Source organism: Mesoplodon densirostris, chromosome X, assembly GCF_025265405.1.
Source record: "Mesoplodon densirostris isolate mMesDen1 chromosome X, mMesDen1 primary haplotype, whole genome shotgun sequence".
In the NCBI taxonomy this organism is placed as follows: Eukaryota; Metazoa; Chordata; class Mammalia; order Artiodactyla; family Ziphiidae; genus Mesoplodon; species Mesoplodon densirostris.
The window spans coordinates 5,648,432-5,662,244 of record NC_082681.1 but is presented as its reverse complement, the minus strand read 5'-3'; the positions used below and the strand labels follow the sequence as shown (position 1 = coordinate 5,662,244).

At 40.0% G+C, this 13,813-nt stretch overlaps 1 protein-coding gene across 3 annotated transcripts in view; it reads left to right on the top strand.

Annotated features, from left to right (window-relative positions):
• MTMR1 (myotubularin related protein 1) overlaps nucleotides 1-13,813 on the top strand; it is a 72,325-nt gene that overhangs the window by 21,418 nt on the left and 37,094 nt on the right. For all 3 annotated transcript variants that reach the window (XM_060088126.1, XM_060088125.1, XM_060088127.1), the window contains 6 exons: nucleotides 2,991-3,066; nucleotides 5,409-5,503; nucleotides 5,897-6,004; nucleotides 11,756-11,857; nucleotides 12,175-12,258; nucleotides 13,268-13,417. In XM_060088126.1, coding sequence (XP_059944109.1) covers nucleotides 2,991-3,066; nucleotides 5,409-5,503; nucleotides 5,897-6,004; nucleotides 11,756-11,857; nucleotides 12,175-12,258; nucleotides 13,268-13,417 — 615 coding nt within the window. The remainder of the gene's footprint in view (nucleotides 1-2,990; nucleotides 3,067-5,408; nucleotides 5,504-5,896; nucleotides 6,005-11,755; nucleotides 11,858-12,174; nucleotides 12,259-13,267; nucleotides 13,418-13,813) is intronic.

The window sequence follows — 13,813 nt, the reverse complement described above, 5'->3', positions numbered from 1 at the left end:
TGATGGGCCTTCAGCTGGACCTTCCTTCCGGGTTGCCGGCACAGGGTTGGGATGAGATCATCAGAGAGAATTCCTCAACTGGGCAACACCTTGAGCAAAAGCACCAAGAGGGCTGGGTGTGTTCACGAGACACATTTTATCCATAAGGACATTCCTTCTTTGATTTGCTGTACATGGGTTGGATAAATCAAGGGTCAAATCATGTCCTGTGCAACTTGGAAGTTGCAGTTAAAGCTTAATATAGCACAAGTGTGAGTGCTATCTCCTAACACCAGCTTTATAGAGGGAATCTACTGTACTCGCAAAACAGTGAGCCTTTAATAGCCATTCTCCTCTCAAATTCCTATGCTAAAGCTGAATGTCTTTCCTGTACACAGCGAACCTTTTATGGGGATATCTGAAGCAGTAGGATCAATTGATTTGTTTTATTCTGATAGTTGCTTTTTCATCACTTAAAACACGTCCCAGATTTAATTATTAGTGAGAGGTTTGTCTCACTCTGTCTCACCAACACGTTCATGCTTCATATAATTGCACAAGTAGTATTTCAAGCCAGATTTAACATGATTATCAGAAGAGAAGAGAAACCTTTGATCTCCAGCCTCTATCTTGAGAGCCTTGTACCTTCTCAAAATGGTCCCAATCACTGCGCCTCCCATCTACGACATTTTATTAGTTAGTCCCGGGTTGAGGACTTTAAAGTGTTTGACATGACTTGCTATAAAGCTTAAAGTGAATCAGACTTCCCCTCACCTCTTCCAGATTCAGTTGATTAGAACAGCTTGCTTTAGTAAATATATTTCAAAATAACCTATTCCCATTTATTTTTAAATATCAGCTAAGGAATTTAAGTCTACATGATAATATTTACCCATTAAAATAAGCTTTAACAGTGTAACATTTGAAGTTATTTAAAACTTGAATATTGATTAAAATAGCTTTCTGACTTTGTAACTAAATTATAAAAATAGTCACTAGTTTAGGCAATAAATTAAAGAAAGCAGACTTTCAAAAAAAGGCTTCTATTAAGATTGTTGATTTTTTTAGTGTTTCTAAAACTGGACATTTAAAAGTATAAATATTGGTTTATGCTTTATTGTGTCAAAGATGTATTTCCAAATCAGGTGTGAGTATGAATGCATCCACAGACACTTCTCCGTGTCCCCTTTAACAGTTCTCTGTGTCCCTAAAAATGTTGATTGAGAAGTGTCTTAAAAACCAATCTGAAAACTAACACACCATTGTAAAGCAACTATACTCTAATAAAGATGTTAAAAAAATTGAAAAATAAAAACCAATCTGGGCTAAAAATTTAAACTGAATAAAATTGCTTACGGGAACCATGAACACTAATCTGTATGATTTTAACTGTGTATCTTGAGGAGGAGGGTGGACTGTGTCATTTTGTGCCCTCCCCGAATGGACATACCTTGACCAACATTTAGCATTGAGTTTGCTCTTTATATTTTGACATTTTCCCTTCTTTATTTTATAAAATTGGATGAGCCTACTATATATAGTGTTTTTAAATGGACCTTTAAGTCCCTTTATAAAATATATTGAAATATGCTTATAACTGAAAAATAATTATTTTGAATTTTCAATAATTTTGATTAGAATTATAAAAGATATCAATTTTTAATATTTTGCTTCACAAAATTATGCTGAAAACTTAGTACTGTCTAATCTGTTTTCCGCTGAACACTAGAGACCTCCTGATGTTAACAGGTATTTTTTGGAGAAAGCCCCTGATGGACTAGGTAGGGGAAATGCAGCATACTCCAGCGCCCTCTGGCCAATTTGGCATGCATTAACATGCTAAAGCCTTGCCTCACAAAAAAAAAAAAGCAAAAAAAAACCTAGCTAAACTTGTTTCCTTTAACCCAGCATTTCCCAAACTTTTCCCCAAAAGTCCTGTTCACATCTCTTGGGAATTTAATGCTCTATGAAACACAGCTTGGGAATTGCTGGGGTTTTGAACACCTTATTCTTATTCGTGACACGTTATGTCAGAGATGCCCAGGAGAAAGTGACCAGTTTCCTTGGCAGCATCTCACAGGGTGGCAGTACCTTGGAATAGGCACCAAGTTCAGGCTCTGGTCCCCAGCATTGTAGTTCAAGATCACCATTTTCTCAGCTCCCCTGAGTTATCTGGTACTATCCAACCAAGCTTGCAAGAGACTAGCTACTGGGCCACAGTGCAGATCTGGACATTTAGAAATGTGGGCATGTATCTTTCCAGCCATCCAAGACATCCTTTTCCTAGTGGCATTGTAGCAGGAACCCTGATACCTCATTAGCAATTTGCTTGGTGAGCGTGGAATCGGCACAGAGTGAACTGACTTCGGAGAAGCCTGATGAACACACCCTGCTCCACAGGAGTGGGTGAAGTACTCTTGTCTGCCAGATGAGGGCGCATTCTTTTGGCCTGAATGGGATACACACTGACAGGCCCACTCGCCCGTCCCACCTGTACGCTTTGTGCAGAAGCAGGTAGCTGGGCTGCAATGCAGAAGCCTAGGGCTTTCCTTAGTAAGAGACCCCTCCCTGGTTTCTTGTTATTTAGGCTTTGGGGTTTCCCACGCAGTCTCATAGCTGGGCCATTTCTACAGCTAACTAAGCATCTGCATCTAATGTTGATTTTATTTGTATTAGTTTCACGCTCAGAAGGTAACCTTTTTTGACCTTATTTCCAAATTCTGGAGGCACCTTGTAATAGCTGTCTGTGTCATGATCACAGTATCTATCTGTCACGTCAAGCCATTTCTGTATTAATGCTTTCTAACTGTGAACTTTAAATATGTGTAACAATTTGCTAGACTATGCAGCATGGTGTCCTGTGATGCTGAGCTTTGAAACTGTCTTGTACGGGGAGGGGGGCATACATCTTGCACGCTTCTGTAGCCTCGTAGCAAGAGCGCAGAACAGTACCATTCTTCCCAGGTCTACAGTTGGAAAGTGAGATTTACTCCTGTTTGGTTTCTTGCCAGGCTCTAAGGGATGGAAATAAGCTGGCACAGATGGAAGAGGCGCCCCTTTTCCCAGGAGAATCAATCAAGGCCATTGGTAAGTTTCACAAGTACACTTTGCTTATAGAGATCCATAAAATGAAATGGCACTTTACTCGCAAGCACAGATGATATATGTGCTGGAGATCAGCCAGACCAATTTAATTAGGAGACAGATGGACTAGACCTAGTCATTCTTATTAATGTCATCATGGCCTTAAGAGATAAGGGACTGTAGAGGATCTGTTTAAGCTCCGAGCGAGTCTTAGGTGGCAGTACCAACAGAAGAGGGGTCCAGCTTTTCCCCATGAACTGAAGGCTGATGAGACTCTCACAGTAATGTCAGTTTGCTGCTTTGTTGGAAGGCTTCACTATAAGGAAAACGTATTGACAGGCGATCCATATCATACTTTTAATGACAGTTTTGAGAACTTGGCAAAGACATTTTGGTGGCTTATAAGAGTCCAGAAAGTACAATTTTAGTGCAGGAAAAGGGCATGTGTCACCACCCTGGATTGTAAGGGCAACGGCCTGAGGCGGACTGCCGGGGCTGGAGGGGTGGGCAGCCGGCTATGGCCTCTTCACCTCGCGATAGCCAGGGTTAGGTTGGACGGCCTGGTTTGTGAGGCCGAGTGTCACCTTCTTCCCTCATGGCTCTCTCCCAAAGGCACGTGCCAGGTCTCAGAACACGGTCATCTTGTGTTGGAGAAGCTGGGCTCTCCTATCAGGACCTCCAAACAACTACTCCTGCTGGACTCTGTTCAGCCCGACCTGAATTTTGAAACTGTTTTTATCTTTGGCTTCTGGAACTTCATTCTGGTGCTCCTCTGGCCTCTCTGGGCTTTCCTCCTCTGCGAGCGTTTCTAGCCCTGCCTCCGTGCTGCTCTGGGAACAATGTGACTACAATGCAGAGCTAATTATGTCATGCCTCTTCTTCTCCGGACAACAGACTGCACAGATTTAAAGTGAACGTGAATAGTTTTGACACATTTATACACCTGGGAAATGATCATCACAGTCAAGATAATGAACATACCCATCAGCCCCCAGAAGTTTCCTTAGGCCCCTTTATATCCCTCTCTCCCGTGCCTTCTCCCCCTTCCCCAGGCACTGTAGCCTAGTTGATATTTTCTAGAGTTTTATAGAAATGGAATCATTGAGTATGTTCTTCTGTCTACTTATCCCATTCTGCATAATTATTGTGATAGTCTTCCATATTGTCAGTGCCATGGGTCAGCAGTCATGCCTTTTCATCGCTGTGTAGTACTCCACTGTGTGGACACACCACAGTGTGCTTATCCATTCATCTATTGATGGACTCTTACGTTGTTTCTGCTGTTTGACTATTACAAATAAAACTGCTATGAACACTCATGAACAAGTCTTCTCTGGCTTCGTGTCCCATCATCCTCGTGCACCCTTTGACCCAGCCACACTAACCTCTGGCAACTCACTGATCTCTCCTCCCTTCCCCTCCCCCACTTCCCTGCTGAGTTAAGTCATTCCTTTTCTGAGCTCTTATCACATTGAGTCCACATGGTTCTGATAGCATTTATTAGGCTATATGGTAATTTTCTGTGTAGTGTCTCTCACGGGTCACCTTGTAGGCAGGAACCTTGTCCAGTTATACCCAGAACCCCAACAATAGGAGCTGCTCGGTATATAATGAGTTACAGAAAAGTTTATGCAAGCATTTTGAGAATTTGGCTGAATGACATCTTTAGTACCATTATTCATCCCGTCGGACTCATCTGTAGCTGTGTCCATTCCTGCCATTTCAATGGAACAGCACTTTGGGAAGATTGGGAAGATGTGGTATCTTTGTGATAGGCGTGAGCTTCTTAACATTCATAGGAGTCATATATGTTGTTGATTTTGATGTGAAAGATATTGCTATTAACATTACGAAAATAAAATTGATATGGAAGCTGATGAAGAATTTGAAGCAGTCTTTTCCCACTTCATTGATGTGGTTTTGTTTTTTGTCATCTGTAAAGCAGTTTCTTTGGAGGTGCATCAGGGAACAGTGTTTAGCTTTAGTTAGTTTTCATTAGCAGTGATTTATGAAATGGTAGCCCAGGTTCTTCAGAGTTTAATTAATGTGTTTTTGAATGTGATTAATTTATCACTCACGGAAAATGTGAACCACTTGGAAAAAAATTACAAAATGTAACTTATTATGAGGCCTTTTACTTAAAACCTCAAGTAGCAAATCAAAATTTTGTTTTAAAAAATGGAATTTTATTAAAAGACTATCCATCTATGCCTTTATTTAAAGTAATGAAAGAATTTAAATTCCTAGAAAACTGGAATCACAAATTTATATATTTGGAAACTCATGTTAAGATTTATTGACACAAGTCAATGGCAGTAGATGATATTTTGGGGTTTTTCTTTCAGTGAAAGATGTCATGTATATCTGCCCATTTGTGGGAGCAGTGAGTGGCACCCTGACAGTGACAGACTTTAAGATGTACTTCAAGAATGTAGAGAGAGTGAGTATTTAAAAGTGTGTTTTATTTTTTTTAAAAAACTGCAGAAGAAAGTAAACAATAAAGAAGACAGTAAATAGTAGCCTGAAATCCCATCACCCTGAGAGAAACAGAGGGTCAGTTTTAAGATGTGCGCATTTGCAAGCAGATTTTGTATCTTAAAAAAAAAAAGGCTGTTAAAGTAGCACTTTCACCTGCACTGGGGGTGAGGGGGTTGTTTAACTGTAGTCTCAACGTCTACTTCACAAAGCAGGTTATAAATCAGACTTCGGTGTCTTAGCCAGGACCAAGAGGAAATGTGAAGTAAGCAAAGGTGTTTTAAGCCAGCGAAGACTTAAAATGGGAAAGCTGTGTTAGCCGACACTGATTGGCATTCATGTTCATTTGTGAACCCAGGACCCGCATTTCGTCCTCGATGTCCCCCTGGGAGTGATCAGCAGAGTTGAGAAGATTGGAGCGCAGAGCCATGGAGACAACTCTTGTGGCATAGAGATCATGTGCAAGGTACGGTCCAGACACGAGGGAAACTTAGAGGGGGCGGCTAGCTTGGAACTTTTTCACAGCCTTTGAGTAAGAGTAAGAGTAATTCGGACATTAGTGACTCAGATGTTTTCAGGACCCAGACCTCTTCAACCTTTCATCAGCCAATTCAGACCATTATATAAGCCGTTGAAGTAAACCGCTTCTTTTCCATTGAAGTGTTCTAATTAACATGGACCTGTAACCTAGGCGGTGACGATATTTGTTACATTTCAGAGAAGTCAAGTGGAAAGCAGAGATCAATATTTTTTCCAGTTTGTAGTGATAAGACTAGTCTTCAGTCAGAGACTTCCTAAAGGGACAACAATATTCATAAATTCTGTGATTAAAAACACAGTTAAGTTTCTTGGCTATGTTGGAATTTGCACCTGAGCCATGCTTATTTTTGGTTTTCGCCCCTTCCTCCAAGGGGTTAAGTAAAATTTGTGTGACAGCTTTGATGAGGACTAGTAGTTTAAGAAACACCTTAACTGATGTTTTATTCCCAATGACTTTGCCTCATGGAATACAGTGTATTAACAAACCCACCTGAAATACCAGGCAAGAGATCCTGCCTACAGCATCATCAAGGTCCCTTCCCAACTTGGGGTTTGGATTAGATTCCTGCCAGTCTGTTTGCTTTGATCAAATCTCTGAGGAGACCTTCCTCTGGTTGGCCCTAGACTGCAGTTGAATCCACTTTTTCAAATAACCCTTTACTGTGCCAGGTCGGGAATCTGCTGGCTGACTAGGCTCACCTTGGGCACCACACGGCAGTCCTCCCCTAGGACCAATCACTGCTGTCCTGATTCTTAGTCCAGGGTGCCGCACGCAGAGCAGTGCGAAGCCGTTGCAGAACTGAAACCAGAGCGGGGGTTTGATCAATTCTGCAATTCTGGAACAGGTCATTTCCCTACCTAGCTGCCCATTACCCTCGGGCTGGAGGAAAAACTTACGGAGACCCCACGGCGTGAGCCGGACTTCCTTCCCTCGACAGCTCCCTCCCCTTGTTCCTAGAGTTGTGCACACTTGCCTTGTACCCCCCCAATCTCCACCCCACACAAACTCCTGGGGTTTCACACATGCTGTTTCCTTTGCTTGTAATGCCTTTCCCTCTGAGCAATCCTAAATAGCAAGTCAGCTCAGTCAGTGAGCTGGCACGTGTGTAGCCACAGTAGCTTGGAGGGAGGGCACAGCAGGAACTTAATGTTACTTAGGCAGATGTCCTGTGGCTGTTTCCCTATGGTATTTCTTGTGGCTGGGGTGAGTTTTTGCTAATAGCTGCTTTAAAATGTTTTCCGGCCTAGAATTACCAGGGCCATGCTTAAACAGGTGATATGCAATTCAAAAAGTACAAAAACTGTGTGTAGTAAAAAGTAAGTTTCCCTCCACCCAACACCCAGCCACCCTGATCTGCTTCTTGCAGGCACCCACCATTACAAGTTTCCACAGATGGTCTATGCACACAAGTATGTATTTGAAAATGTGAATGGTTGTATATTATATACACTGTCCTGCCCCCTTTTTCCCCCACTTAACCATGTATCTTGTGTCCCCTTAAGAGCAGTATATAACAAGCTGCTTCTTGTTTTTAACAGCTCTGTAGTATTCCATTAGTGGTACTACATAGTACATTTAGCCAGACCCTGTTTATTTATTTATTTGTTTGTTTGTTTATTTTAACATCTTTACTGGAGTATAATTGCTTTACAATGGTGGGTTAGTTTCCGCTTTATAACAAAATGAATCAGTTATACATATACATATATCCCTATATCTCTTCCCTCTTGCGTCTCCCTCCCTCCCACCCGCCCTATCCCACCCCTCTAGGTGGTCACAAAGCACCGATCTGATGTCCCTGTGCTATGTGGCTGCTTCCCACTAGCTATCTATTTTACGTTTGGTAGTGTATATATATCCATACCACTCTCTCACTTTGTCCCAGCCTACACTTCCCCCTCCCTGTATCCTCAAGTCCATTCTCTATTAGGTCTGTGTCTTTATTTCCATCTTGCCCCTAGGTTCTTCATGACCATTTTTTTTTCAGATTCTATATATATGTGTTAGCATACAGTATTTGTTTTTCTCTTTCTGACTTACTTCACTCTGTATGACAGACTCTAGGTCCATCCACCTCACTACAAATAATTCAATTTCGTTTCTCTTTATGGCTGAGTAATATTCCATTGTATATACGTGCCACGTCTTCTTTATCCATTCATCTGTTGACGGACACTTAGGTTGCTTCCATGTCCTGGCTATTGTAAATAGAGCTGCAGTGAACATTGTGGTACATGACTCTTTGAATTCTGTTTTTCTCAGGGTATATACCCAGTAGTGGGATTGCTGGGTCATATGGTAGTTCTATTTTTAGTTTTTAAAGGAACCTCCATACTGTTCTACATAGTGGCTGTATCAATTTACATTCCCACCAACAGTGCAAGAGGGTCCCCTTTTCTCCACACCCTCTCTAGCATTTATTGTTTGTAGATTTTTTGATGATGGCCATTCTGACTGGTGTGAGATGATATCTCGTTGTAGTTTTGACTTGCATTTCTCTAATGATTAATGATATTGAGCATTCTTTCATGTGTTTGTTGGCAATATGTATATCTTCTTTGGAGAAATGTCTCTTTAGGTCTTCTGCCCATTTTTGGATTGGGTTGTTTGTTTTTTTGATATTGAGCTGCATGAGCTGCTTGTAAAGTTTAGAGATTAATCCTTTGTCAGTTGCTTCATTTGCAAATATATTCTCCCATTCTGAGGGTTGTCTTTTGGTCTTGTTTATGGTTTCCTTTGCTGTGCAAAAGCTTTGAAGTTTCATTAGGTCCCATTTGTTTATTTTTGTTTTTATTTCCATTTCTCTAGGAGGTGGGTCAAAAAGGATCTTCCTGTGATTTATTCATAGAGTGTTCTGCCTGTGTTTTCCCCTAAGAGTTTGATGGTGTCTGGCCTTACATTTAGGTCTTTAATCCATTTTGAGTTTATTTTTGTGTATGGGGTTAGGGAGTGTTCTAATTTCATTCTTTTACATGTAACTGTCCAGTTTTCCCAGCACCACTTATTGAAGAGGCTGTCTTTTCTCCACTGTATATTCTTGCCTCCTTTATCAAAGATAAGGTGACCATATGTGTGTGGGTTTATCTCTGGGCTTTCTATCCTGTTCCATTGATCTATATTTCTGTTTTTGTGCCAGTACCATACTGTCTTGATTACTGTAGCTTTGTAGTATAGTCTGAAGTCAGGGAGCCTCATTCCTCCAGCTACATTTTTCGTTCTCAAGATTGCTTTGGCTATTCGGGGTCTTTTGTGTTTCCATACAAATTGTGAAAATTTTTGTTCTAGTTCTGTGAAAAATGCCAGTGGTAGTTTGATAGGGATTGCATTGAATCTGTAGATTGCTTTGGGTAGTAGAGTCATTTTCACAATGTTGATTCTTCCGATCCAAGACCATGGTATATCTCTCCATCTATTTGTATCATCTTTAATTTCTTTCATCAGTGTCTTATAATTTTCTGCATACAGGTCTTTTGTCTCCTTAGGTAGGTTTATTCCTAGATACTTTATTCTTTTTGTTGCAGTGGTAAATGGGAGTGTTTTCTTAATTTCTCTTTCAGATTTTTCATCATTAGTGTATAGGAATGCTAGAGATTTCTGTGCATTAATTTTGTAGCCTGCTACTTTACCAAATTCATTGATTAGCTCTAGTAGTTTTCTGGTAGCATCTTTAGGATTCTCTATGTATAGTATCATGTCATCTGCAAACAGTGACAGCTTTACTTCTTCTTTTCCCATTTGGATTCCTTTTATTTCCTTTTCTTCTCTGATTGCTGTGGCTAAAACTTCCAAAACTATGTTGAATAAGAGTGGTGAGAGAGGGCAACCTTGTCTTGTTCCTGATCTTAGTGGGAATGGTTTCAGTTTTTCACCACTGAGGATGATGTTGGCTGTGGGTTTGTCATATATGGCCTTTATTATGTTGAGGTAAGTTTCTTCTGTGTCTACTTTCTGGAGAATTTTTATCATACATGGGTGTTGAATTTTGTTGAAAGCTTTCTCTGCACCTATTGAGATGATCATATGGTTTTTCTCCTTCAATTTGTTAATATGGTGTATCACATTGATTGATTTGTGTATATTGAAGAATCCTTGCATTCCTGGAATAAACCCCACTTGATCGTGGCGTATGATCCTTTTAATGTGCTGTTGGATTCTGTTTGCTGGTATTTTGTTGAGGATTTTTGCATCTATGTTCATCAGTGATATTGGCCTGTAGTTTTCTTTCTTTATGACATCTTTGTCTGGTTTTGGTATCAGGGTGATGGTGGCCTCGTAGAATGAGTTTGGGAGCGTTCCTCCCTCTGCTATAATTTGGAAGAGTTTGAGAAGGATAGGTGTTAGCTCTTCTCTAAATGTTTGATAGAATTCGCCTGGGAAGCCCCCTGGTCCTGGGCTTCTGTTTGTTGGAAGAGTTTTAATCATGGTTTCAATTTCAGTGCTTCTGATTGGTCTGTTAATATTTTCTATTTCTTCCTGGTTCAGTCTCAGAAGGTTGTACATTTCTAAGAATTTGTCCATTTCTTCCAGGTTGTCCATTTTATTGGCATAGAGTTGCTTGTAGTAATCTCTAGCCAGATCCTGTTTATTGATTGGACATTTAGGTTAGTATTTCCATTTTTTCACTGTTAGAAATAATATCACAACAATAACTTCCTCACTTCCCCAGTTGCTCTTGGTTTAATTTGTTTGTGGTCATATTTATTTTCAAATTTGATGTAAGGTTAAATAAGAATGAGATTTTTGTGTTTAGCTAACAACGTAGGTTTAGAAAGGTCAGGGGGTAGTGCTCAGATCAGTCCCAGGAAGAAACTGCACTGTCAGAGCCACCTTGTTGGCATTGCTCCTGACAACTTCCACTTGAGCTTTGGGCTGGCAGCTCGCATGGCAGGGTGCTTTCAGAAACTGATCTTGAGAAACAGCATTATACTTTCTGTAAGGAAGTCACTGAGGGCCATACATGACACAGAGTCCTTGCTTTGAGTTCAGAGGAGAAACCTCTGTCGCATTTCTATTTGATGGATGGTGTGAATTCCGTAATTGACTCTTTTAGCAGCTTAAAGCCCACAACTGATTGATTCTATGGCACGCCTTTAGCAAGTAAGTGCACAGGACTTGATGGCATGTCTTTTATGTCCTAACCTTATTCTTGGTTCCATCTGATGAGGTTTTTCCCCAACACATCCCCTTTGTTCCAATTTCCTCACTTAATCTTTTATTATCTTGTTGGAGGTGCTTTGCGAATTGCCTCGGTATCCACTGGTGATTGGTTACAGGACACCCCCCTCCCCCCAGCAAATACCAAAATCTTGGGCGCTTAAGTCCCCTTATATAAAATGGTATTAGTATTTGTATAGAGCCTACGCACATCCTCCTGTGTACTTTAAATTATCTCTAGATTATTTATAATACCTAATACAATGTCAATGCTATGTAGGTAGCTGTTGGCAGTCTGCTAATTCATGTTTTGTGTTTTGGAACTTTCTGGAACATTTTCCCCCTGTGTTTTCGATCTGTGCTTGGTTGAATCTGTGGATGTGGAGCCTGCAGATAAGGAGGGCCGACTATATTTCATGAGAAATGAATAAAAATATTTTATTTATCTCTTCATAGGGTGGTGTCTACTTCATAGGTACTCAATACATGTTGAATAAACGAGTTTTGCTAATTGTTTAACAGGATATGAGGAACTTGCGACTTGCTTATAAACAAGAAGAACAGAGTAAACTAGGGATATTTGAAAACCTCAACAAACATGCATTTCCTCTTTCCAATGGGCAGGTAAGTACACCAAAATAAATCTTTTTATGTGTGGGTCTGAATGCCTTTGTGGAGGTCTAAAAATTTCATGTTTAACTATTCTTTCTTCCAGAGGTTTCCTTTATCTCTTTTCTCTCTTTGGTAACTAATATTAGAATATTTAAAATATGTAAGTTCTGTGTAGGATGAAGAAAACTGCCAACTTGTTGCTTCAAAATTTACAGGTTAAAGTAGGAATCTTAATACATTCATCTCATAACTGAATGAAAAGCTTTAATAGTGGGCATATGACATAGCAAAGAAATGCTGACATATATATTTTGTGGTTTTGTATCCAGACACTCTTTGCATTCAACTATAAAGAAAAATTTCCAGTGAATGGATGGAAAGTTTATGATCCAGTATCTGAATATAAAAGACAGGTAAAGTGTGTTGCTTATCAATCGGAAAATAATAGGTTGAGCATCTTTTTCCTAAAAGGGTAGAAATGTAGTGGAGAAAAAAACCTTTTGAAACAAGTTGTCCATGGGTGTAACTCACCTAGCTTGTGGGTTCTTCAGCTCTGGATGTCCGTTCTCCCCATACCAAACCTTTGGTTATGGCACTGTTTGTTCTTCCTTTTTCCAGAGTGCAAGTGGAGTACAGGGACGGGGGTTGACAAACCAAACCAGCCAGATGGTTTTTATTAGATATTCTGGTAGCAAATTGATGAGTAAGGATCAAAACCAATGGTTTAAGTTAGATTTTAAGTATATGGCATGGCTACATCAGTCTGATGAGGTGTTCCTATACCTAGAAGCTCTTTAGTGCATTGTTAGTTTGAAGATATTCCAATAAGACATTATTTTCATGACATTTACTCCTTGCCTGCACCTTATATTTGGTATGGTTATTTTATATTCCTTATTTTAGACATTTTTAAGAACTTTCTGCTTCTCTAAATGACTTCCATGGGTATTTTTAAGAACAGCACTATGCTCATTTGTTATAGAAAACGTGACAAGAATTGCATACGACTGGGATTCAAGTATACAATTTTCATGTTTTAGTATGTTTGGAAATTATGCTTCATTAGGTTTTTTTTAATGAGTTAGGTAGGAAATGGGTTATATTAAATAAATGTATATTTAAACTTTTAAGTAGCAATGAACAATGAATTACAAATGGATTTTAGTAGAAAATAAGAAATGGGGACTTCCCTAGCGGTCAAGTGGTTAAGACTCCGCGCTTCCACTGCAGGGGGCTCAGGTTTGATCCCTGGTCGGGGAACTAAGATCCCACATGCCATGGCCAAAAAAATTAATAAATAAGTAAATTTTTGAAAAAAAAAGAAAAGAAAAGAAGAAATGGATGTGGTTCATGCTTAGTACTTTTTGAAAGTGTAAAAGTGTGCTCCTCTCCACCCCCTGACTTTCCTCTGACACCCTGCAGGGCTTGCCAAATGAGAGTTGGAAAATATCCAAAGTAAACAGTAATTATGAGCTCTGTGACACCTACCCCACCATCATTGTCGTGCCAACTAGTGTAAAAGATGACGACCTTTCAAAAGTGGCAGCGTTTCGAGCAAAAGGCAGAATCCCGGTAAGTAATAAACATTGTCATTTAGATATAAATGTATACTGTATTCGATCTAATATGGAAAAAAGCAAGACAGAAAAAAATTAGTGAATCATCCTCGAGAAAATGCATTCTTTCTTAGATACTGAGTGCAAGGCTCTACCTATACTGGAAGGGGCACCATTGCAAAAGTAGACAGCAGCCAGCCGGGGGTGAAGTTTTTTAAACAGCTTTGTTGATATATAAAAAAAACTCTATGTGTTTAATGGATACAATCTGATGAGTTTGGATATATGTGTACACCCAGGATTCTATCACCACAGTGAAGCAGGGAGCGAACGTTTTTGAGACCCGAGTTTGTGCTCTGGTATAACCCTGAGTCACTTGGCTGCTGGAGGAAAATGGGAGGTTTGGGGGCTT